The sequence below is a fragment of the Manis pentadactyla genome, chromosome 15 (genome assembly GCF_030020395.1).
Source record: "Manis pentadactyla isolate mManPen7 chromosome 15, mManPen7.hap1, whole genome shotgun sequence".
NCBI classification, from domain to species: Eukaryota; Metazoa; Chordata; class Mammalia; order Pholidota; family Manidae; genus Manis; species Manis pentadactyla.
The window spans coordinates 34,708,690-34,734,894 of NC_080033.1; the positions used below are offsets into that span (position 1 = coordinate 34,708,690).

General features: G+C 45.9%; 1 protein-coding gene across 3 annotated transcripts in view; it reads right to left on the reverse strand.

Annotated features, from left to right (window-relative positions):
- Positions 1–4,486: 4,486 nt before the first annotated feature.
- Positions 4,487–26,205, reverse strand: part of ABCC11 (ATP binding cassette subfamily C member 11) — a 130,918-nt gene continuing 109,199 nt past the window's right edge. For 2 of the 3 annotated variants that reach the window (XM_057493286.1, XM_057493287.1), the window contains 11 exons: positions 23,242–23,439; positions 19,830–20,056; positions 19,567–19,704; positions 18,076–18,262; positions 13,874–13,963; positions 12,313–12,502; positions 10,721–10,880; positions 7,431–7,509; positions 6,672–6,785; positions 5,083–5,247; positions 4,487–4,951 (listed from right to left, as the gene is read on the reverse strand). In XM_057493286.1, the coding sequence (XP_057349269.1) occupies positions 4,838–4,951; positions 5,083–5,247; positions 6,672–6,785; positions 7,431–7,509; positions 10,721–10,880; positions 12,313–12,502; positions 13,874–13,963; positions 18,076–18,262; positions 19,567–19,704; positions 19,830–20,056; positions 23,242–23,439 (1,662 nt within the window). In that variant the 3' untranslated portion in view covers positions 4,487–4,837. Of the gene's footprint in view, positions 4,952–5,082; positions 5,248–6,671; positions 6,786–7,430; positions 7,510–10,720; positions 10,881–12,312; positions 12,503–13,873; positions 13,964–18,075; positions 18,263–19,566; positions 19,705–19,829; positions 20,057–23,241; positions 23,440–26,205 lie in introns of those variants that run through there. The other variant, XM_057493288.1, reaches the window with a different exon arrangement.

A 26,205-nucleotide genomic window follows, 5' to 3' on the forward strand; every position in this document is an offset into this window, starting at 1 on the left:
AACCTTTATCCATAACCCCTGATGCTAACCTTGTCCCTTCTTCTGTTTTAGGTTCAAGTCCCAAGCCAGCCAGTTAAAGCCAGTGGGGTAATTGTGATCAAAGCACCTCCATTTTCTGAGACAGTTTCCTCTACAAAATCAAAGAACTGAATTATATGAGGGTTCTTAACCTTTTTTGTGCCATAGCTCCCTTTGGTGTTCTAGAATGTTCTCAGAATAGTATTTAAATGCATAAAATAAAGTAAGTGGGATTTTTTAAGAAAACCAATTATAATGAAACATGGTTAACATATAAAAAACATGAAGTTGGATTTTATAATATATATGCTTCTATACTGATGCATTAAATAGTATGATCTAGCAGTAGGTCTAATAACTACTATAATTTCAAAGCAGTGGTGCACGTAAATGATATTTTGAGATATCTGAAACAATTGAAATGAGATTTGAGAATATCTTTGGTTTCTCTTGGTGACAAAGTCTATTACAGTTTGCTACCTCATTCATAGTCTATGGGAATACAAAATTTCAATGAGTTAAAAAAAAAAAAGACATCCAAATTCACAGCTCCCTGAATCTAGCTGAGGAGTCTGTGGACCACAGGCCAAAAGACTGGACTGACAATTTATGAAGCTGCTTCTCACTCTGACATAGTTGGCTTCCATAGAGTCACTTAAAGGAGACAGAGCATGAAATAGGGGACATGTAGTATCATGGGGTGAAGTTTTACTATCTTGACAGCTGGCACAAGAGTTGTTTAGACAACTGCCTTGATACATCTCTTGGTATAGATTATGAGACCCTGGCGACTTGCTTGGCAGGAAAAGGCAACAAAAGCAAGAACCAAACTGCTCTGTAAAATGCATATCCTGGAACTGGGAGGTGGGAACAGGGAGAACCCCAGGGGATAACGACCAGCAGCAGGGAGGACTCTGGAGCCTGAGGGGTGGAAATGCAGAGACTCCTGCAGAAGATGGGCGCTTGATATCCCATTGGGAGTTGTGAGTTACTAGAATAGAAACCCCTCCTTTGGCCCAAAACTTCACTGAAGTCATCCACATGTGCAAAGAAAACAAGGGAAAGTGCTGGATTCTCCTTCCAGGTCAATGTGATGGAGAGGAGGGTCTGCATAGCTTAGAGAGATGCTCAGGAGGGTCTGAGCCAGAAGATATCTAAAAATAAAATGTGCTGGAAATACACAGAAACTTTGAGGAGAATATTAGAATGATGTTTTAAACTCTTACTCTCTAAATTACATGGGACAGAGTGATCTTGGAATGTCTGGGTCCCAAGGGAATGGTCCCTAATCAGCAGCATCAGCAACTTCAGGAACTTGCTAGAAAGGCAAATTCTTAAGCCCCACCACAGATCTACTGAATCGGAAAGTAGGGGGTGGAGTCCAGCAAGCTGTGTCCTCCAGGCTATTCTGATGCTCATTGCAGTTTGAGAACCCCTACCATAAGGCATTTTCATGCTCATAGTTGCGTTCCAGAGTCACGTACCCCACAGAAGTCACCCAGTCCACCTTCCCACACCCGCAGAATCCCTGCCAGCACTGAACCTCGTTGGAATACTCTAGATGTTTGGGGTTATCTACAGTGCCCCTCGCCCTACACAGGGGAGAGCTGTCAGAAAAAGCTCCCAGCCCTGAGGAGCTCCCTGCCCCTCAAGGCAGCCACTCTCTAGTGGCACCTTTCCAACGACTTGAACATCCATGCTTCTTGGGCCTGGGGCTGCCCTCTGGAGCCACTTGTAGAAGAAGCTCTTCAGGAAAATGAAGACTGAATCTGAGCCATTCCCTCTTTCCACCTGGTCCTTCTCACAACATCACCCCCTCCCAGTAGTTGTCCTCTGGAGAGCCTCCATTTAGCAGTGTTTCTTTTAAGATGGAGTGTCCAGAGCTGGAAACGTGGTGGCCCAAGGCAGGGCCAGTGGGGCCACTGCCTCCTTTGACCCACACATCTGCCTGCTGTCTGTGTGGACCACATCATATACCCTATGTTGAAGTTGTCCACTGCACTTGACCAGGAAGAGAACTTCCCCTGAGGACAGATTAGGGCCTTTAGAACCCCTGGGCACTAAAAATACTGTGGTCTCCTCCACACAGGAATGTAAGTGAAAATACAAATGATAGCAAACCTTCAAACAAGTATAAGGAAGTAGTAGAACCAAGTTCTACATTCTCTCATGACAATTATTTTCATATTATTTTTGAAATATTAAATACCAATTTTTAAATTTGTATTACAAAATAATTCAGATGCCCAAAACTATACAACAAATTACTTCAAGAAAAATACATATACTCATCACTCAGCTCAAAGAATAAAATACTACCAATACTGTTAACGAATATATACTATTTTCCAAAAAATTCTGCTAAAGCTGCTTGGAGCAAATGGTTTTCAAGTCTTGCTGCACACTAGATTCACCTGAAGCTTTAAAAATCCCAATGCTCAGTCTCCATCCCAAACCAGTGAAATCAGAACCTCAAAGCATGGATGTCAGTGTTTTAAAGACTCCTTGGATGGTGTCAATGTGCAGTCGAGGTTGAGAATCGTTCCAGGAAGAGAGGCTGCTTCCAGGGAATATGGGATGGGCCCTGAAAACAGTAGAAATGGGCTCTATTCCTGTCCTCTGACTCAGGACAAATTGCTGTGGCAGATTCTCAGTGGATCTGGATCCGAAAGCAACAAGCCACCCCTCATCTTTGAGAAGAGCCTGTCATCTGCTGGCCAAAAAAAATATGGCATCTTAATTTGGCTTAAGGCAGTATAGCACAGAGAAGACAAGTAGTGACTCTACAGCATCTTACTACGCTGATGGACAGTGACAGTAATGGGGTATGTGGTGGGGACTTGATAATGCGGGGAATCTAGTAACCACAATGTTGCTCATGCAATTGTATATTAATGATACCAAATTTTAAAGAAATTTTTAAATAAATAAATATAGATAGATAGATGATAGATAGATGATAGATAAATTTGGCCTAGGGAGGGATTCGGGTGAAGTATTGCGGTGGAGCGACACTCAGTTTGCGGAGCCCATTCTCACACGTGGTGCCTGCAGTTGTCCCCAGGCAGCTCTGGGAGGGAGCAGGGCAGGGTGATTAGAGTCACCTTCACCTTTCAGATGAGCACCTCTGTAACCCTGCAGAGTGGGATGGGGTGGGGGCAGGAGGGGTCAAGGAGAAAAGGGAAGGGCTGTGAAGAAAGGAGTATACCTGGCAAAGGGATTTTTTAAGAGAGAGAAGATATTCACGTAGGAAACGCCCTAGGAAGAGAAGCAGGTGCCTCGTGAGATCCCCAGGAAGGAAGCAGTGGTACACCCACGTCACTAACTCCAGGACTCCAGCTCGCTCCTCTCTTTGGTCCCAGGATTGCAACAGCCCCAGTCACAGTCCTTTCCAAAAGGGATTTGTTTGCTGTTCTCTTTGCCTGGAAGTTCTTTCTTGCCTCAACCCTCATCATCTGAGCAAACATTTGTTCACCTTTCAGGTTTCAGTAAACTGCAACCTCACCAGGAAGCCTGCTTGGGCTGTCCACACCTCCTGTCACTGGGTTCTGAACTGCCTGTTTACTTGTTCACGGCTCACTTACCCTCACTAGATCCCAAATACCTGAGGGCAGGAACTTCATTACATCCTTAACACCTACTCCAATGCAAGAAACAGAGTTAGAATATTTGTGTACTGAACTGATTTTTCTTATGGCAAAATCAGACTACATAACCTGAAAACACAAAGGAAGTACTTTGAGTGTTTTCTCAATAATGAGGTCTCCTTAGAAGTAAATTGAAAATAATTACCTTTTCAATTTATGTATCTATAACCACTTGGGGGAAAGGGGCACTAAATGATATTTCCAGCTGGCATATGTTATCACTTATTCTACCCATCTGTGCTCCAATCAGTAAACAAACATACAGTGGACAGCTACTGTTTCAGGCCTCACCAGCATCCATATGAATTCCTCTTTCATGTAGTAAGCCCACCCCAATTTTGTTTTGGAGAAATGATCCCCTTCATTCTCAGTCCCTGTAATTCAGTGCAGCTGACCTCATCGCCAGGCCCAGCTACGGGCACGTGACTGGGGTCTACCACGTGATTGGCTCATGTATGAGCACATAACTTGGGTTGGCCCAGTGTTTTAGCCCTGGAGCTTTTGCTGGAATCACTGGGTGAACGACCTGGGGCTGATGAGTTGGTATGACATGAGCCCAGAGCTGCTGGCAGCCATGCTGCCGCCGTGAGGAGAGAGAAGGCAGAGTAAAGCCAAACAAAGGAAAGCAGAGCTGAGAGAAAAGAGGCAGAGTCCACAAGGCAGACATCCTTTTGATACTCGCACCCAATTTAAAACCTTTTTTTGGACCTTTCCATTACATGAGCCCATAAAGTTGCTTTTTCCAGAAGTCAGTTTGAGGGGGTATCTGTTTCTTGCAGTTGAACGAGTAGTCGCTAACACAGAAAGCAGAACAGAGAATGTGACTTTTTCTTACTTTTATTTTTTACAAAAATCAATTCTTCATTTGCAACACCTTCCACACAAATCAGAAAACTACAATACGCTTTTACATCATCATTAAAATCACTCAACATATCAGTTAAAAGACACATGATGATTTGACTTCATGTTCTCAAAAGGTGCTGGGAGTTCCCAGGCTTGGGGAGCCACAGAATGGCCTATTCCAGGTTTTGCTCCTTCAATCCCTTCATCATCCTCTCAACACATTTCAGCTCCACTTTCAGGAGAAGTAGCCATCTCCACACAAGATCTAGACTGCAGGCCTCACAGCTGCAGCTTTGGTGAGCCCTGGTGAGCTCAGCCGCCAGCCTCTATGCAGTCTCCACTCCTCCTGAGCTCATTGAAGAATTGGCTGTTGCCAGCAGGGCTGCAAACATGGACCCAGGCTTCCTCTGCAGGACCTCAGGCCTGTCAAACTCTACAACCTTGGAGATGGAGAGAGGAAGGGGGGTGAGGAGCAGGACACAGCTGAGCTCAGTCTTGAAGGAGTCAAAGGCTTCCTACTGCCCTGGCCTGAGTACCCATCCTCCCACCAGCCCAGGGCTGCAGCTCTCACCTTCCCATTGCTCATGACCAGGATGCGGTCACAGTTGAGGACAGTGGTGATGCGGTGTGCGATGACCAGCACTGTGCAGCCCTGGAAGGCTTCACGTATTGTGTGCTGGATAAGAGTGTCGGTCTCCACATCAATGGAGGCTGTGGCTTCATCAATAAGAATGATCTGGTGGATATCAAATAGGGTCAGGCCCCAAGACCTACAGAAAAGTCTACCACTAATTCACTGAGTCCCCTAGCTGGAAAATGAGAGAGATCTGGATGGAATTCAAAGCCCACTTTGAGCTCTAGTTATCCCTTACATTATGAAGAGAATGTGTTTCCACTAAGAGTTAACTATTTTTTTAGTGACCAGAGAATTACATTCTTGAAAATGAAAATTGTCCTACTGGTAACTTCTTGTTTGATGAACTGCTTTCCAATTAACAGAGCAATCAATGTTCCCCAAAGAGGGGCACACACACACCTGGACGGTACATGAGATAGTGTATCCAGTATATGGACAAGCATTCTTTTTATTTTAACATTTTTAATTTTGTTTCATTAACAATTTGCATTAGGAAAATGTATGCATGATTTCACAGGAAGTATGATTTCACAAATGTTACTGTTTAAAATGAGGCCCTTTTTAAAGGGGCATCATGAGTAAATCACAAGTAGATGATACACATATATGACAAAAATCATATAGTGATGACTCAACTTTGAGGAACAATGTAGAAAAAGCAACTTTGCTACCAGTGACTAAGTAACTGAAATAAGGACCTGAGAAGTTAAGAAAGCACTACATCTGTATTGCAAATCCTGTTGTTCATCTGTCTCAGCAAAAGGGTCATAGTCCTCCCTCCTCTGAAACCTTCTCCCCTGCTTCTGGTCCCACTGAGCTCGGCCTCCTCTTTTCCTGGAGCTCTGATAGTCTGCACTGACAGTTTTTGCATTCACCATTAGTTAACCATGGTCTGTGTGTGTGTGCACATACATGTGTGCAGCTGTGTGCATGCATGTACACATGTGCATGTGGAGGGGTAAATGTACATGTCTGTACTTGTATACGTGTGTGTGTGTGTGCACTGCTTTCTTATGAGACAAAATTTGCTTCTAACTAGCTCAGGCAGTCAAATACCCAAAATTACTAACAAAATATTTGGAAAATTTCAAGAAATACTGTCGGATGAAACTTTTTAAAAATAGGTAATTTTGCCCTGGAACAGCTGTTGTCTGACTCCCAGCTCTAATAAAGACAACAGAGTGTCTGGCATCCAAGTTTGTAAAAGGATGTATAGTAGACAGTTGTTAAATTAAGTTTCTAACTTTTAGCTCCTTGTAGGAAATGCACATCATGATTTGGATCTAGTGATGGATCATTTCAGCTTAGTTGCTGGACATCAGGGTCTAAGGGAGCTCAGGCTGAGCCCCACCTGCCTGCCTTTCTTACACCACAGGTACATGTGGAACAGCAGTGAGTAACATGAACAGCCCTGCAAATATGTAAGTAAAGCACATACAGCATTGCCCTGTGGTGACAGGGGAAGGAGCACTCCCCACGGTTTCCCATGCCAGGCATCACTCTCGGTCACTCGGTGGTCTTACCCTGGAGTTGCGAAGGAGGGCTCGGGCAATGCAGAGCAGCTGCCTCTCCCCCACAGAGAAGTTTCTGCCATTTTCCACAACTTCCGCTTGTAGTTTTTGGGGGTACTTGGAGACCTGTAATGTCAGGGAGGATGAAATGTAGGCCGTATAGGCGTGTAGGCCACCGTAGTGACACCTACCTGACCCCTGTGCCTCTCCTGCCACACTTTGTAACACCCTTCTCCTCTCCCCACACCCCGCCGCAGGTTCGCCTCTTCCCTGCCTGCGCCTTCTGGCCCTCATCTCAGGGTCTCTGCATATGCGAGTTCCTGTGCCTAGAATGTGCTCTCAAAGATCTATGCCTGGCTGCCCCCTCAATATTTGGTCTCAACTCCTATGTCCCAACTCAAAGGAGGCCTTGCCTGGCTGCACCACGGGCAGGAGCTGCTCCCCGCTGACATGTCTTGGGCCGCATTACTACGTTTACAGTGCGTGCGCTATCTGAACAGATCATGTGTGTTCATTTATTTGTTGCCTTCATCTCCTATTGACTGTAAGCACCAGAACAGTGGGGACCCTGGAGCCTAGAAAGTGCCTACTGGGGTATGAGTGCCATCAGACTTTATTTAGGAATCCCAAATCATCTCATCTCTGTGAGATCGTGTCATCCCCACAGCAAAGCGGCAGCATGTGGAATATCATGGGAGAAGAGTCCCAGAGGACCAGCACCCCTGTTGAAGAGGCAGGCGAAGACCAAGGTAAGGCCTAGGAGCAACTTACTGTCTTACTCAGTAATGTCTTCTCCAAGACGTCCCAGATCTGCTCGTCTGTGCAGCGGTCAAAGGGATCTAGGTTGAATCTGCCATGTGAGAGAAGAGAAGTACTAAATAACCACAGGCAACCACTGAGCACGTGTTCCACACACAGCAGACAACTAATGGTTAGAAGTGGATTACTGGGTTTAGAGAAACCATGGGACTACCATGAGTGATTGTGGCTTTTGCCTTCCTAGGACCTGTTCCTTCTGTAGTCAGCAGTCCCCAAGCTTTGTTTGGGGGCCACGTTTTCCCCACCCTCAAGCCCACGTGGTCCAGGTGGGATTCTAAAACCAAGTCCAGGGGTGAAGCAAGTGACTCAGGTATAAGCAAATCAGCATGTAGCAATCCCACACCATAGCGGTTAGTTGGGGTGGGAATGTAGCCAGTCAGACTGTGTCTCAGGACTTTTCAGGCAATCCCCAGAAAAGAGGCTTACTCTTTCTCACTGACTGAACAGAAGTGGCTGCAAACATCTTGCCTTGGGAGTGGGACTGGAGCCCACGAGAGGCCAAGGCAGAATTAGGAGAAACAAGGGGGACACAGAGCCCCTGAATGATTCCTGGCCATGAGCCAAAAAGGTCTTTTTAGTTTAAACCACTTGGGGTATGTCTGTGGGGGTGTGTGCATGTATGTGCATGTAGGTGTGTTAAAATATATATAATATAATATTTAACGTTTTGTCCATTTTTAAGTGTATGCTTCAGTGGCACTAAATCCATTCACAATGTTTGTAACCAGACACTAAAACTCATCATCCTAACAAAAACTCTACCCATTAAACAATTTCCCTCTTTCCCCAGTCCCTCAGCCCTTGGTAACCTCTATACTACTTCCTGTCTGTATGAATTTGCCTATTCCAGGTACCTCATTTAAGTGGAAATATACAATATGTGTCTTTCTGTCACGGCTTATTTCACTTAGCAAAATGTTTTCAAGGTCCATGTGTGTTGTAGCATATATCAAATTTCCATTCCTTTTTATGGCTGAATAATATTCCATTGTCTATATATAGCACATTTTGTGTATCCATTCATCTATTGATGCATATATGGGTTGTTTCCACCTTTCAACCATTGTGAATAAGGCTACAAACACTTGCATACAAATATCTGCTCAAGTCCCACTTTCAACTCTTTTGGGTATATACCTAGAAGAGGAATTGTTGGATCAGATATAATTCTATACTTCACTTTTTGAGGAACCATCATATGTTTTCCACTGTGGCTGTACTATTTTACATTCCCACCAGAGTTCTAATTTCTCCACATCCTCACCAACTGATAATCCTTTCTCTTGCTTAGTTTTTTTACGATAGCCATCCTAGTAGATGTGAAGTGGTATCTCACTGAGGTGCTGTTGGTGGTCTCTTGCAGAGAAAGAATCCTAACTTATCATCCAGGCAACCAACATCAGGTAGGGATCTATCTAGACTTTATACCCATTAAGGTTGGCACGTGCCTTTAACATAGACAACATTGTGAACATTCCACTGTTACATAACCACTCAGTCCTGATTGAAACCTGTTCTTAATATCTGCTTTATCTTTCCCCACTTTGTGTGTAGGGCTAGATTGTATTAGAAAAGCAGAAGGTAGAATGTCTTATCCCCGTGGTACTTGATAGTCCCCAAAGCATTTTCCCAAATGGGCTCATTAATATCCTTTCCTTCATGGAATGGGTATACCACATTACTGATGAGCAAATTTTGGTTTATCAGTGTTAAATGCTTATTCCAAGTCACACCACAAGTCAGTCTGGAATCAAAGATACTCAGAAGTAGATGAAACTCAGAAGTAGGAGTAGAGAACCCAGATCTCCTGTGTTGCAGTCACTCTTCCTCCTGCTGCAAAGGGGAATATAACTGGTTAAGGGGTTAGAGTATCCCTCATCTCCACCATTCCCTTGTGTGGCTCCTTTTCCTAAATTCAGTGTCTTCGCCTGTAAAGGGGAGATGGAACGTTGAAGTATAGGGCTGACACATATAGCTGCTCAGTGAATGTTAATTCATAGTTTTACTAGTCCTATACCAAGCGCAATGGACTTGACCAAGCTCTACATTAACACAGAAATCTATCATTAAATGTTATCTCATTGCCCTAAAACAACACAATCATTTAAAAATTCTCTGTTTGTACACATGTACTTTCTCTAGAAAAATATTCTCCTCTTTTTCTGCCAGGCATGCTCCTACTTATCCTTCAAGACCCTGCTCAAACTTCTCCTCCGTGAAGCTTTTCTGGATTCACCCACACATTTATTTGTCTTACTTCTGGGCTCCCTTAACATTTTGTTCATATCTCTGATCTAGCAATTACCTCCTTGTATTCTAATTTGTTAGGTCTTACATCTCATAACTCCACCCTGACTACACTATGAGCTCCTGTCAGGGAAGCAGGGGCAGTGATCATTCACCAAAGTGTCCCCAGTCCCTAGCACAATGTCTGGGCCTGACAGAGGCTCAGAAAAGGTAAGTTAAATTGGTGAAAGGATGAAGAGTGAATGAATGATAAGGGAATGAATAAATGAATGAATGAGGTCTGGGGATCAGTTTGCCTAAGAAGCCCCTTAAATGTCCCTGAGACACAGGGGTCTAGCTCCATTTTTAATGCACCAGTCTTCCCCCGACTCCCTGCCTTGGTGTCCGCACATAGCTCCCATGCACTGTCAAGCAGGGGCACAAATCTGGATAAAGCTCAGTCACAGAGTCGACTTCTGAGGAAACAGAAAGTGTGGAAAAGAGGCTGAAAGATCCAATTCTGTCTACATCTCAGGGCAGACTGCCTGGATTATTCTCACCTCTTCACTGGCTGGAATGTGTACCCTGTGAAGAAGCACTCCCCAACCTCCAGCCTAAAATGCTCCCATTGGCTTTATCCAGTGGGTGAAGAGTGCAGAGCAAACCTCATCCAGACATGCAGGAATACGGCTACCACAGTGCAAATGCCAAAGAGGGAACTGAAATCTGAGTAATTCCATCAGGTTTTCAAAAAATGAAAATTATACCTTGTTTTTTTTTATGGTTTACAAAGTGCTCTTGTGTCTATGAGGGCCTCATTCAGTCTTCAAGGACACTACAGTGGGGCAGGCCAGGTAGGCAGCAGTGGCCCAGTGTGCCAAAGACAGATCAGAGGCCCAGAAATTGGGGCACTGGCCACCAGCTAACCAGAGGCAGAACAGCCCTGGCTTCCAGGTCTTGCAAGAATCCTAGGAGCCTGTTCTTTGCACCTGGTTGGCCTTTGGCCCAGCACATACCTGATGGTTCCTGAGAGCAGGACAGGATCTTGAGGAATGACAGAGAACTTGGACCGCAGGTCCTCCAGGCCAATGCTGCAGATGTCCACACCATCGATGAGAATTCGGCCTGCTGTGGGCTCCACCAGGCGGAAAAGAGCCACACCCAAGGAGGACTTACCTGTTGGGCAAGAAACAAGCAGGGTTTCAGCTTCCTGAGTCTGCACTAGGAGAAACACAGGTCACTCCTGGCAGTCACATCTGACTGGGTCCCCTCCGTGCCCCATCCTTTGTCATCATGAGCACTAAGAGAGCAGAAGGCTGAGTCTCTGCTCCAAATGATGCCCAAAACCATGAGAAACTTTCTTACAGCCCAGATTGGAGATTGTGAATGGAGCTCCTGGATTAAACCCAGCCACATATATGTTCTGTTTCACACATGCAGTGTTAATGTTAGTTTTTAAATTATTTTCCAGCATTAAAAAAATTCAAAGATCTTATATGCAAAAATTCAAACTGCATGCTTCTCTTGAAACTTAGTAGAAATGGCAACCCTGGTCCCATATGCCCCCAGTCAACAAGCAGCTGGAGCTAAGTGCAGCCTCATCCTAGAGAAAAACAGTGTTCACCACCTCAGCACACCCTCCTTTCATCACACCCCAGACTCATTTCACTCATCTTCGTTACTTTCCAGGCCTCAGGAGCATCTGCTCTAAAAGACAAGTCACTATGTGTCTGTTCACCTCTCTGTTCTCACTGCCTGACAGATGAGAGAGTGCTCGATAAATACCTACAGAATGAATACACTCAATGGGACCAGTGTCTACTGAGGGCTTCTCTGGGTCAGAGCCCAGCCCTCTCCGGCCAACTGCAGGTGAAAAACAGAAAGAGCAGAGCACAGTGAAGACCACAGCTGAAAGCAGTGAGTCCAGCAGGGGCCCAAGGAGATGGAGGCCCATGGAGGCTCCAGCCAGCCCAGGGGCTACCGGGAGGAGGCAGCCCCAGGGCGCACAGCCAAGACTGAGCAGTGTCCTTGAACAGTGCGAGAAGTGGGAGGGAGTGACACTTGGGCCAGATCTCCCAAAAGCTACTGGAGAGGAAGGGAAGGAAAGAAGTCAGAAAAGAGAGAGAAGGAGCCTGAATGGAGTGTTCAGGAAGGGAGGAGAGGGGAGGGGAGAAAGGAAAGCAGGACCCAGATGTCACTCCTTGCCCTGCTCTTCACGCTAGCAGAGCCTCTGCACTGCTCCCTGCTTGAGGGCTCCTCCCAGCACCTTGTTCAAATGTGAGCTTCAGAGCCCAGGCCACTGTAGGTCAAGGACCCACCAACAACTCTACCACCACCCCTCATATTCCGTCTGTGGCATTTACCACGACCTGTAATTATCTTCTCTATTTCCTTATTTGATGACTTGCTTCACATCTGTCTCCTCCAATGGCATCTCACGGCAGCAGGAACTTTGGGTTTCATTCCCCAGCATCTGGCACAAGGCCCAGCACAAAGTGAGGGCTCAGTAAATGCCTGTGGGGTCACTTAGCAAACACATGCCCCAAATAGGTCCAACACCCAAAGGCCACAGTTGAGGACGGGGGATGCCCTGGAACACTCAGCTCACCAGAGCCCGTCCTTCCCACGATGCCCACCACTTCTTGGCCACGAATGGTCAGGTTGATGCCTTTGAGGATAATAGGCGTGTTGTCTCTGTATTTCATCTGATAGTCCTGGAATGTGATTTCCCCATGCTGCGGCCACCCATGGGGACAACTCATGCCTTCTATATGTAAAGGAGCCTCAGGAACACACATCTCAGTTTTGAAGAAAGAAAAAGAAGTCAGTGGTTATCATTAATCTCTGCCCATGTCCGGCTGACCCACCAGCCTCCAGCTGCTGGGTGTGTGGCCCGCCCCAGCCTGCCCTGCACCATGGCCCAGCTGCTGGTGTGTGATCAGAGGCCCATGCCGCCCACCCACTGCTCCCTTGAAATGCACATAATTTCATCCCCAAAGAATGAGAAACATATAGTTAGCCCCTACCAACATAGAGAATTTTTTCTTCTAATTTTTTGTGTGAGGCTCTAAAGAAACAGAATCCAGAATAGATAAGGGCAGCAGAGCTCACTGACCCATTGTAGGCCACGTCTGATAGTTCAGAGCCCTTGTGCAGACTTTCTCTCTAGTCTCATCCTACGAGGTAGGCAATTTTAGATGCACTTCACAGGCAAGGAAACAGGGGCTCAAACAGGTTAAATGACTTGCTTAAGATTACAGAGCTGATGGGAGGATGACTGAGGACTGACACCAGGGCTGCCTGAGTCTAAGCCCACGACTCCGCATGAAGTTGGGTGTGTTGGGAGGAAAGAACGATGTAGGAGAAGCAGGGCCCCCTGGCTGCAAGTCCCAACTCTACTGCCAATGCAGTGTCACAACAGCATCCCTTGTGTGCAATCAAAGTTCTTGATTCACAAGTTCCACTCATGTAACAGGGGCAGGAGGCCTGGCTTTAAAGGGCTCTGCCAGCCCCATGCTGTGTAATCATAAGAAAGATGGTCAGCCTGACCAAGCCTCAGTTTCCTCTTCTGGATAGTGGGGATAAAATTCAATCAACCTGATTCCATGAGATAATCTATATATAGTAAAATTGCACTTTTACTAGAGGCCTGGCACTGTGCTATGTGCCTTACATATTTTATTACTTAATCTTTGTAATAATCCAATGAAATAGATACCCTGATCTGTCCCATTTCAGAGATATGGAATGGAGAGCCTGAATAAGTTGCCCAGGGTTACATTAGACAACAAGGCTTGGACTTGAACCTAGGCCATCTGTCTCAAAAATCTGCTCTTAAGTACCATGACATAAATAGAAGAAATACTAATACCAAGTATTATTATTTTTGTACTTGAGCAAACCTTTCATTTCTAAAGAGTGCTGATTGTTCCCTCTACACCTAGGATTGCTGTGAGGGATGTGGTCAAATGAACCAGTGGGTATGAAAGAGCTTCCAAGATATACTCACAGGTCCAGGGAAGATGTGGAGGATGGGCCAGGAACTCTGGTTGCTTTCTGGGGGTAACTCTCAGGCCTCCAGTGCTTGCAAAAGCCACAGAAGCTGAGCCCCAGGCTTAGATACAGAGCCTTCCAGAGCAGCCCAGAACAAACCCAGCCTGCATCCTCACCTTCATGTACTGCAGCATCTTCTCCATGGCTGTGAAGTGCGCCTCAGTCTCTGAACCAACCCGGACAGTGGCCTGGAAGTTGGCAGCCAGCTGGAACAAAGGAGAAGTGTCAGGAGGTCAAGAGGCTGCTGAGTTTATTCTCAAGCTCTCAACACTCCTGAAAATCACCCATTGCCATTCCCCCAAGTGATTCTTCAAACCAAGACAATTTCTGGAACAGAGATGTCTCTGGTGCCACCTGAGCCCACTTCTGAGATTAGCTGCAGCTGTGATGGGCAGCTATGAGCGAGTACCCTACTGACACTGGCCCATCTCAAGTACCATCTGTGCGTCTTTCTGTCTTCTGCTCAGAGCCGTCATCCACACCACAGAAGCCCACCCAGCCCATGCACAGTGCAACCCGGAAACAAAGGGGCATTTAGGCCCTGTGGAGCAAGCCTCAACTAATGGGGAAAGGAGATGGTAGATAAAAGTTCGTATCTCTCAGCCTTTCGGGGATAATCCTGAGACACCCTCTATACTTCTTAGGAGATCCCAGTAGAGTTGAGTACTGGTGACCTAGAATAGCGACATCAGTGATGTACTGTCATGATGGAGTTCCTTCGTCCTGGTCTCACTATCCTACTCCCTCAGTCCTGTTTCCCAGGAGCATGTCCCAAGTAATCTGCCTGCACCTAAGTCCTTGTCTCAGGCTCTGCCTTCAGAGAAATCCAGGCTAAAAGCTGTCTTGGAGACTCTCAGGAGGTACCACAGATGGAGAAACTGAGGCCCAAAGGGAGGAAATGACATACACAGAATCACCTGGAAGTTGAAGGCAGAGCTGGGACTGGGACCCCAGCCTTTACACTCTCCATCCCCCTCGCCCAAGATATGGGAAAACAGGCCATGCAGAGGGTGCTGGGCATCAGGTTCATTTAATACACTCCTTGAGGGCTATATGCCAAGAGCTAAGCCAGGCTCTGTGCCCGAAAGTGCAATAGTCACAGGCCCTGCCCTCAAGGAACTCCAAGCTGGATATGAAGACAGACAGGTCAACAGAGAAAGGCAGCATGGAGGGATGTGCTCCACAGCGGGCATCGACGTCAGGTGCCATCAGGCCCAGAGGGCAGCCACCCAGATGAGGGCTACAAGGAAGGATTCCTGGAGGAGCTGGCACTGTACTTTCATTTTTAAGGAGAGGTGGGGTTTAGCAGGCTAAAAATGGGTTCCAAATAGAGGGGACAAAGTCCTGAAAGTAGTAAGATAGGAGGATACATCCAGGCCCATACCTACCACTTGGCTATGGCTGAAGCAAAGGGTATGAAAAGGGGAGGGAAAGCCCTATATAAGTCAGAAAAGGGGGACACTGTCTTAAAATGGTACTGAGTTGGTAAAGGAGGCCAGGGAGACTGCCTTTCCTCCACTCAGTATACCAGAAAACTGGTTCCTTAATCAATAGCTGGTCTCTTCTTTCTTCTTTGCTAGCACAACTACCATTATGTTCAGGCGTCTGGCAGCCTGGTGCTCCACGGAGGCTTGGTTAGTTCAAATCAATCATGTTGATTTCACTTCTCCTGCCAATGACTATTTGAAGTGTGAGCTATGATATAATTCTGGCCAATGAAGCATGAGGAAGAGCCAGATAGGAGTATTGTGAGAAACTGCTCCTTGTTCTTAAAAAAGGACACATGGAAAAAGTTATCTCCTCTTCAGCCTTAGGCAGGTATTTGCATAAGGACATTGCCTGGGGCTGCAGCAGCCATTTTGTGACCTTCAGTAGACAATCCTAAGACAAAACCAAGCTGTGGATGCCAGAGCAGAATGATAAATGATCTTGGGTTCATTCTAGGCCCATAAATTAACCAATAGAGAATGACCCTAACCCAGCATTCAGGTTATATCAGATAGTAAGTTCCCAGACTGTCAAGGCCATTTTGAATTGGTTCTATAGCTTGCTTTGGCTTGCAGCCAGAAGCATCTCTAGCATTTATACTGCATAGGGCTACACAGCAATGTGGTGTGGGATTCCTTTCCCAAAGCTTGCACATAATTTCCTTGGAGTGCACGCAGATGTCAGTGAGGCACCAATCTGATCAGAGGAGGAAAGCATGTTGCAGTCATGGGCCAGATTTGGGGCACCTGGAAGGTAGGGTCCACAGCTTAGGTCTGGTGAATAAGGAGACAGAAATTCTCTGAAGATTCTGAACAGGACAGTGAGATGAGGAAAACTGTAATTAAAGATCACTCTAGTAAGAATGAGGAAAGTGGATTGGAAGGGGTTCACGAGAGGGGAGGAGACTGGGAGGTTATTACCCAGGATAGAGATGAAACACCCAAACAGGGCAACCAACAATGAGAAGAAAGAATGAACACAGGGCGATTTCAAAGCAAAGCAGGCAGAGTTCCTCATTAGTTTCCTGCGGTGGAGTAAGCCAGGGAGACTGAGCAGGCGCCTGCATATGCACAGTGCACTCTGGGGCTCTGCCTACCTTCCCTGGTACCAGCACGAACAAGCTTGCCCCAAGCTTTGCCCTGCTGGCCCAGGCCATGCAGCAGCCAGAAAAGATTTCTGGCCTTAGTGATTCTAAGTCCCCTGTGGCACCAGTTTGGTGCCACTCCTAAGCTCTGGAAGGCTTGGAAGGCTTGGATGCAACTCTACACTAGTGCAGGTGTGCACGTGCATGTGCTCATGTGTGTGCATGTGTCAGAGAGAAAAAAGAGAGAGTGCAAATGTAACCCACTATGGACAAACCTGTCTCTTCATAGCTGTGGGAACATAGGCATTACTTAACTCCCAAAGCTCTAGTTTCCTATCTGTAAGCCAGAACAAGAACAGCTAACATTCATTGAGTGTTTATTCTGGGCCAAGCACTATTCTAGGTGTTTATTGTGCATCAACCTCACAAGTCTGTGAGTTCAAAACTGTTATATCTCCCTTTTACAGATGAGGAACCCTAGACACAAGGAGGGTATCGGACTTCCTCTAAGTCACACAGCTAATGATGAGCAGAGCCTGGTTCAAACCTGCACATCCCAAATGTGCTTGACCACATCCTTGACTTCCCCTTAACTCATGGGATGTAGTGAGAACTCAGTAGAAGAAAGCACACCACCAGCTTCACAAAAGCTCCCAAGAAATCCCACTGTTCCTGCAGTAGTCAGCTGTATGAGAGTGTGACCCTCCCCAGCCAGCTGCATGGACAGCTCTGCACACACAGGCCTGGACGTGTATGTATATGCAAAATGTGTGGCTGCTGCATGGGCTCAATGAGGAACAAATGGGTCCCTTTGCATACCTGAAAGAACACCTCTGCCCTGGGGCACATGAGATCTAAAGCCAGTTGGAAAGTCACACAACCCTGAGCGGACAGTTAATGAGGGCCCCGGAGGAGTGCCCTGGGATGTGCAGCCACGGTGGCCCAGGTGGCTGCTGAGCTGGCCTTTGTCCTCACAGCCCTTCAGGGATGACCCTTCCACAGGACTAACTCAGTGGACATGAACCTGGGTCAGCCAGTCTCTCTCCACACCCCAGTGTGCCGGGCATGGAGGAACTTGACTGTGAGGTACACACACTGCTACATCAGAAGCCCCTGAAGAACCTGTTTTTTAAAATTAGATTCCAAGACCCTGTGCCGCCAGGCCTGACCCTGAATCCTTGTATTATGCTCTAGAGTGTGATCCTCCCTTTGGCCTCACAAGGGGCCCAAGCTGAATAAGCCTGAGAGGCTGGGGCCAAGCACTTGGTTTCAAGTCTTAAGCCCTTTGAAGTTTAAGAAACCCTGTTTCAGGGGAGGACAGAGACACCTACCTTTTAACCCAGAAAAGCTTGACAACTGAATCTGGTATGAACAGTAAAGTGAAGAGATACCAGCCAGGAAGCCAAGAGCCTGGCTGTGCTTCTACTGCTGTGTCCATTTGGACAACTCCTTTCCCACTCTAAGCCTCAATTTCCCCATCTGCACATAAAAGGATTGAACTCTGTTGCCTGTGGGCTCCCTTTTAATCCCTATATTTTATGATTCCATTAAATACCTTTAAATACAGACTCCCCAGTTCAGATGTTTCAATGAAACAGAGCAAAGCAGCAGATTCAGAAGGACCAAGCACATAGTTCATAAGATCACAAATGGCTAAACCTAAGGTGTCATCCAAGTCCCATGAACCCCTGGATCTGCCCATGGGCTGCAGGCCAAGCCCCCACTATCTAAGAATCCCTCCCTCACCTGCAGGATGAGACTGATAGACATGGCTTTGTAGGAATAGGGAACAGAGGAAATGCCAAAAGCTACAAAAAAAGCCACAGCCAAGGTCACCAGGTTGGTCACAAGCTCCAGTCTCAGTGCAAGCCATCTCATGGAAGCCAGAAACATCAGCAAGTAGTTACTCTGGGCATCAGTCAGTCTTTTAAACCTGAGAAAGAAAGGACACCCTGAAAACCACATGCATCTGTCTAACCCAGGGATTCCCCAGGAACGACGGTGGTGGCTTCCTCTGGCATCTGGCTCCCCACTCCCACCAACAGGACCTCACTTTTCTTTGGGGGGATTCTTCCCTTCCCCTCTCTCAGCCACAGAGCTGACCTGACCCCAGATCTTGTGAGTAGGCTCTGACCAACATAGGCCTATCAGCAGGTGCTCTTCTCCCGACCTTGGTGATTGGTTCAGGGATAGGTAAGTTACCCCAAATGGGCCAAAGAGTGAATATATGCCAGGACTTCTGAGTGAGTGAAGGGAAGTGGTCCCCTCCTAGTACCTATCCACCTCAGAGTGGGGGCTGTGTCTGTCTTGCTTACTGCTGTATCCCCAGTGGGTGCTGAGCATCTGGTAGGTTCTCAGTGTTGACTGAATGAATGCATCGCTCCAGGATCCCCCCAGTCCTAGTGTCTAAACAGCCCCTGGGTGTTCTCCAATGCCACAGGGAGAGTTCTGTGGCACCACAGCTCACCCAATATTCTGGTTAACTGAGCACACACGATCCACCATGCCCAACTCTTACAGGCTTCAAGGCCAACTCAGATGTCACCTCCCCAAAAGCCTTCCCTGATCCCCCAGCTGCAGATCATCTCTTTCCCTTCTGAACTCTTATGGCATTTTTATCTGCTCCTCTCCTATGCTATCATATTCAACCCTATATTATTACAAAAGTACATGTCTGTGCCTCTGTCTTCCACCAGACTGTGAGCTTTCTACCATTCAGCACAGATCATGTTTGATTGATCTTTCCAAGTAGATAAGTTCATATTAAACAATTAAGTCTGGCCATAGAACTTTTTTGTTTTTGTTTGTTTCAACAAACATTTAGAAGGTAAATCTACAGATGTGAACAATGAAGGAAATTCTGTTATATGGAAAGCTATTATTACTTTTTATTTTATTAAAATTATATACATGTTTGGAAAAGAAAGAAAAAAACAATGAAAAGAAGTGCTGACACAGTAATGCTACTTAATATTAATTATATTAATACATGGATGCAATATCCACAGGTCTTTCAGGTTTACAAATATTTTTCATATCACTTACATTTTCTATTCTTATAAGAAACATCATCTTACCAATGTGGTTCTGAAGGCTGCAAGAAATAAATAGAATAAAGCAATGCTGTCTCCGACTTTTCCAAAGGTCACACTATTCCTGGCTGCTCTATTTCCTACTTTCCTGCTCTCCACAACCCCATGGTCCCTGCCATCTGTGCCTGGCAGCAGGAAGACTCACTCATTGATGAAGTCTTCAGTTTTTCCATAGACATGGATGGAGCTCAGGCCATGCACAGACATGAGGATGTGGGAGAAGAGAGGGGAGTGGCTGTAGGTCTCCAGTCTCTTGAACATGTTGACAGCCCTCTTGAACAACCTTCATAAAGAATGAGAGTGAGTGACCTGGGCCAGACACCTCCAGGACCACCCAGCTCTAGGTTGGCCCCAGCCTTGCACCCTAAGTCACAAACTATGTCCATAAGCAAAGAAGATCCCACTCACAAATAATAAAAGAGGCAAACAGTGGCTAAAATGGCTCCTATCAGCAGGATATATGGAGAGAGCACGATGGCAATCAACAGGATAGAGATCACCATCAAAAGCAGGAGTAGGAACTCTTCAGTGACAACAGGCAAAGGCTGGTCCAGCTTATCCAAGTCCCCTGCAAAGCAGTTCAGGAGTCGTCCTACTGGGGTTGTGTCAAAGAAGCTCATGGGGCAGTGCAACACCTGCAGGGACAAAAGCAACCCAGATCACGAGAGAAGCTGCAGGACTTGCCTGCGACTTGATGAACATATCGGTTACCCTTGGGCTCCAAAGAGGTGAAGGATGCAGCCTAAGGAACGTCCAGAGGAGACAGCATAGAGCAATGGTTAGACGCATGGGCCCTGGAGTCAATTTTCCTGGGTTCCAATGCTGACTGACTCTTCTACCTACTGCTGTGTGACCTTGGGCAAGTTACTTTACCCTCTGAGTCTCAATGTCCTCATCTGTAAATTGGGGATAATAACAATGCTTCACAGATGGGTGGTGAGGATTGTACAACTCTGCAAATATACTAAACAACTGAGGTATACAATACAAAAGGGTGGATTTTATGGTTATGTGAATTATATCTCAATAAAGCTGTTGGAAGACAGAAAGAAGAAAGATCTGTTCAATAAAGTGTTGGAAGAAAGACGGAAGGGAGGGAGGAAGGAAGAGAGGGAGGGAGGGAGGGAAGAAGAGGTAACACACTGAATGTGCTCAGAATAGTAGCTGCCTTCTGGTAAGCATTCCATTAATACCAGTTCTTCTTATTTATTTTCTACAGATGGGACCATTTCCATTCAGGGTCATCAAAAATTAGTAGCAGCAATTCCACTACAATTGCATATGACTTGGCATCTTGGGTAGAATTTAACCATGACTACCCCTTCTTAAAGGTGGTATCCCAGACTGATTTCCAAAAGCAGTTGACATGAAGCCCTTTGGAGCCAAAATAACATTCTAGAAGGGCTCTAACCAAAGCATCTAGTTCAGGGTTCTCATTACACAGACGAGAAAACTGAAGCCCAGAGAAGGGGAAGCAGCTTAGTGATTCGCTCAAGCTCATCCAAGTTACTAATGGCAAAACCGTGGCCACAGCAGGCCTCCCAAGGCTTCCCCAACCCCCATCACAGCAACACCCTTTACAGAAGGCATTTCTTAAAGGCTCATGGCACAGAGCAGCTGACCAGCTGACCATCTACATTTCCCCATGTATTTCTCAAGCCATAACACATGAAAGACATGCATAGAAGTTAATGGTATCTACTAAGGCCAAACTAAGGGAAGGAACGAAAGGCGGAGGCAGGGAGGAGGAAAGCACATTTTGACTAGTAGCAATTATTTGAATCCTGAAGTGTCCCTTATAGCAGCTGTCACTACAAATACCTGGATACTGCTAAGCAAGTGCAGTTCACATTCATGTTTGCTCTCTAAGGTGCAAGAGGACAAAGGGAGAGACAGGTTATCAGGTTCTTCACCTTTTCTGCCTCTATTAACTTCAATTTTTATCTACAGAATATTTTGTTAAATACATGAACAAAAGCAATAAGAATTGCCACAATCACTTTAAGAAATTAAGAGCAGAACATTCACCCCCTCAAGGACACTGAGCTCTCCTGCACAGTGAGGGGGCAGGGAAAAGGGGCAAATGAGCAGACCTCGGTTCAGCTATGGCAGGAGTTAAGCCATCTGAGAGCCCACTGCCACTCAGGATAAGGGATAAATCGTGGGGACACAAAGGAAAGGGTTTTTGGTTGCCTCCTAAGTATCAAAATAATCTGTTTTTGGGTTTTGTTTTTGCAGTTGAGCTGATTTTCTCAGAGATTTTATTGGTTCTTTATTAGTGATTATTGAAAAGACAAAGGCAAATTTAAAAGCAGTATAGCCACTGAAGAACTAGAAAAGGAAAGCATTTTAAATATGAAACATTTTCTAATGGAAAAAAACTTGAATATTTCTCAAAATTAAAACATGAATTATCACTTTGAGGCCTGGGCGCTGGATAGTTCTAGAATATTGGAGTGTGGATCCAGAACATTAGAAACTGTCTAGCATCGCCAACACCATAGCCCAGGCCTTAAGGAGAATTTTTCTCCTACTTTCTGGTTTCACCAAGCTAGTTGCTTTATCTGAGATGCATGGAAATGCCTCTGCTTCATCTTCCCCAAACTGAAACACTTTGTGTCAACACAGTTTCCGTCCAGTCTACAAGGAATGATGGGTGCCTTCCTCACCCTCCAAGAACCCCTCTAATATACCTCTGAGCTTCAGCCTTCCTGAACTCAAATTCAGGACCCCAGATATGCTCTGCTTCTGTTCTCCTAATCTTGAGCTGGCCAAATCTGATTGAACCTTCAGGTCTTAGCAGAAAGTTCCTTCTTCCAGGGACCCCCTACTTCCTTCCACCATCCCCACGGTGGGGTTAGGTGCCTATTATGTTCTTATGGCAATATTTGCCCCCTTCCTTAGGTGGCTTTGCGTACCACATTACAACAGTCTGTTTTCTTGTCTGTCTCTCTCAGTAGACTGTAAGACCATGATAGCCCAAATCATAACTACATTGTTCATTTCCTGTAAGCCCAGTGCCCAACACAGAACCTGGCACATATAATATTTAATAAGTGAGGAAAGAAGTGTGATACCACAGATAATTTGGTATCCTAACCATAGCACACAAGAGATTTCAGTTTTCTCATAAGTAAAATGAGGACAATACCCACCCCAAAGGAACTTGGGGCAGTTATAAGCAACTCTACATGTGGCAGTGCTCAGACAATTGGGACCAGCATTGATATGACTAATGACCCTTCAGCAAGGGACACTAAACTTTTAGAATCATACTTCCAGCAGCAGAAAAGCTTCAATTCACTACCTCATTCTTTGGACTGCCCCCAACCATTTAGTGATCCAGTGTACACTTGCAACTATGTGACATTGTGGAAAAGGAAAAACTGTGGAGACAGTAAGAAGATCAGTGGTTATCAGAGGTCTAAGGGAATGGAGGGATGAACAATTGGAGGGACTTTTAGGGCAGTGAAACTCTTTTGTACGATCCTATAATGATGGATATATGTCAGTATACATTTGTCAAAATCCAAGGAATGTACAACACAAAGAGTGAACTTTAATGTAAACTATGGAATTTGAGCTAGTAATAATAATAATATATCAATATTGGCTCATCAATTGTAACAAATGTCCCACACTAATGCAAGGTATTAATTATAGGAAAATTGGGGGTGGTTGGGGGTGTTGGAAAATTCTCTATACTGTCCACTCAATTTTACTTAAACCCCTTCCCAAAAAACAAAGTCTAATATTTAATAAAACAACCAGGCAAGGTCAGGGTTCAGCCTGTGGCCACACCCAGTATCCAGGCCCTTACCTTGTTGAGGAGCTTGTTGTGCAATGCTGTGGATGCCTTCCGCGTGACTTTGGTAAAAGTCCATGAGGAGCAGACCCCTATGCAGATTAGGAGCACAACACTGAGGCCATATACCAGTTGGTAAAAGAGCAGATGAGGATTGTCCCGTATGTCACCTGGCTGTGCAGAAGTCCTGTTGCCCTCTTGGCTGGTATTGGTCTTCAAGAAAGAACAGGGGATGTGGCATAGTAAGAAATGACTTTGGTCTTTGCCCCTGATTCCTAGCACAGAGCTCCTAAAACTCTTGTAATTTCCTAAGTGATAGGGGTGCTAACTGCAGCTTCTATTCTAATATTTCACCTTTGACTCTGGTTCATGACACAAGAGCTTCTAAGACCCTTGGAGGTTCTGGAGCAATAAGAGGGTCTTTCTATAGCTAATGAGATAACTGGTGGCTGGAGCCTCGAGATGGATTCAGGAGTGGGGCTAGTCAGGAGAAAGACCAAGCCATGAGTAGAAGCTGGGAACTCTCAGCCCCATCCCCCATCCTCCAGTGGGGGAAGAAGGGCTGGAGACTGAACTCATAATCAGTAATGCCTATGTGATGAAGCTGCCATAAAAATCCCGAATGCACAGGGTTGAGAGGCTTCTGGGTTGGTGATCATACCCAAGTCCCAGGAGGGTGGCTTACCCCAACTCCATGAGGACAGAAGGTCCTGCACTGGGACCTTCTGGACCTCATCCCTTGTACCTCTTCACCTGGCTGTTCATCTGTATCCTTTATAACGTTCACCTATATCCTTTATAGATGCATCATTTACATTCCTTATAATAAGCTGATAAAAGTATTTCCCTGAGTTCTGTGAGCATTCTAACAAATTATCAAACCTGAGGAGGGGGTCATGGGAGCCCCCAACTTATAAGTGACCCATCAGAAGTGCAGGAGGTCTGGACTTGTGGTTGGCATCTGAAGTGGGGTGATCTTGTGGGACTGAGCCCTTAACCTGTGGGGTCTATACTATCTCCAGCTAGTTAGCATCAGAACTGAATTGAATTGTGTACATCACCTGGTGTTCTAGAGAGCTGGAGAATTGGTTGAGGTGGGGAAAAACCTTCTCACTGGGTATCATAGTGTGAGAATAGAGGAAAACAGTGAGTCTTCTTTTTTAGAGGGTCAGACCACTTAAGTTCAGGGTGAAATTCAGCAGGAGGGAGAAAGACTTCTTTCTAGGGCCACATAAGACTTAGTAACTGGTACAAGGTGAGACTATATGTTGCACCTTCCTACCTGGAACTTTTGCTTCTCCTTTCCTCTCCCTGCCCGCTGGATTAGGCCCTCATTGCCTGTCCCCTGGACCACTATAACAGCAGTCAAACTGGTCTGTCTCTCTGACTCCAGCTCTTCCCTCCACTCCATCACCAAATCTATCCTGATTGTTCTAAGTCAGCCTCCTGCCCACTTTATGACTTCCTTTCATCCCTCTCTCAATGCATTTTTGTCCGAAAGCAGCATGCTTTCTAATGAGGCCTCTTTTTTCCAACAGGGTAGAAAATTGCTTGATAAATTACTTCCCTCTAGGGTGTTAGTAATTTACACTAGATTATCATCCAGCATCAGTCTGGTCCCTTCTATATTATCCACTATGATCCAAAGGAGAGCTTGAGGACTCTGTTTCCCAGACTCTCTGACAGCATGGTCTCAGATTAGAGTCTGCCAAGGAGACACTCACAGGGAATCTAAAAGCTGGAAGAGCAGAACCCATCACATGCTGGTGGCTGCTGTGGGCAGGTGTGAGGGACATGCAGCTTAGCGAGTGGTTTGCAGGCATCCTTCTGAGAATCAGCCACGTCTGTGCAGCTTGCTGCTGGGATCACTGGAGCCCATTTCCCCTCTCTTCCAGCCTTTCCAGTGGTTGTATAGCCTCTAATTCCTATATGAAACCTTTGAAAGCTCTAAATACTTCAAGTGGCTTCTGCTGTCTGATGAAACTGCCTGACACATGGCTCAGAAGTTACCCAAGTAGAACATTGGAGAAACTGGCCAAGTTCAAGTCCTGGCACTGTCATGTCCCAGAGCAGGTTCCTGTTCCTCTAAGCAGTTCCCTCATGTGTAAAGTGAGGCAGTGATTACCTCCCTTGGAACATGGTTATAGGAAGACTAACACACTAAGCAGGCACACCAGGCTGAGAACTGCAGAACTCGCAACACAGAACAACTCTGTCCAAATCACTGCACTAAGAGACTTGCCCACACTCCACCATGTCCCTAAGAGGACCCCAATGCCCCCCACCCCACTGCCACATAATTGAAATGGCTGCCTAAGGAAGCTCACATGCTGCAGGAAAACTTAGTTTGTTCAGCACCTAATGATATGGCCCTGACTCCCTTTCTCAGAGCCCTTACTGAAAAGGGCTCATAATTGTGAATATGTATCTCTTGCAACTCAGAAGCATCTCTCTCAAGGACCTGAGAACCAATCCTTTGAGATGTAATCATCAGGAAGACAAGGACCTCAGCCTCCTCACCTCTGTGGGAGGATAGACTGTTCTGCTAGCAGACACAGCTGCATAATCGCATTACGCTTGCCAACCCTTTGCAGTTTTCACTTCTCTGAGTCTAAGGAGCCTCAACACTCCCCTGCCCCTCATTCTCCCTTTAAAACACCCAAATCTAAGATTCCTCAAGGGAGGAACAACCTAAGACAGGCACAGTCACAGGGAGGCCATCAGGTGAGAAATTGGGGATCAACAGAGGTGAGGCTTAGAACCTCACCCCCCCTGTTTTGAGAGAAATCTTCTGCATCCGTGGATGTTTTGTTGCCCTTGTCTAGCTTGGATTAATACATAGTCTACAGGCACACACCTGATCATCTACATTTGCCCTCTTACAGCACTAAACTATGTTTTCTACCTTTATCTTGCACCTACCTACCACTTCAGCATTTTATTAAAATAATAATAATAATAATAATAATAAGGGAGAAA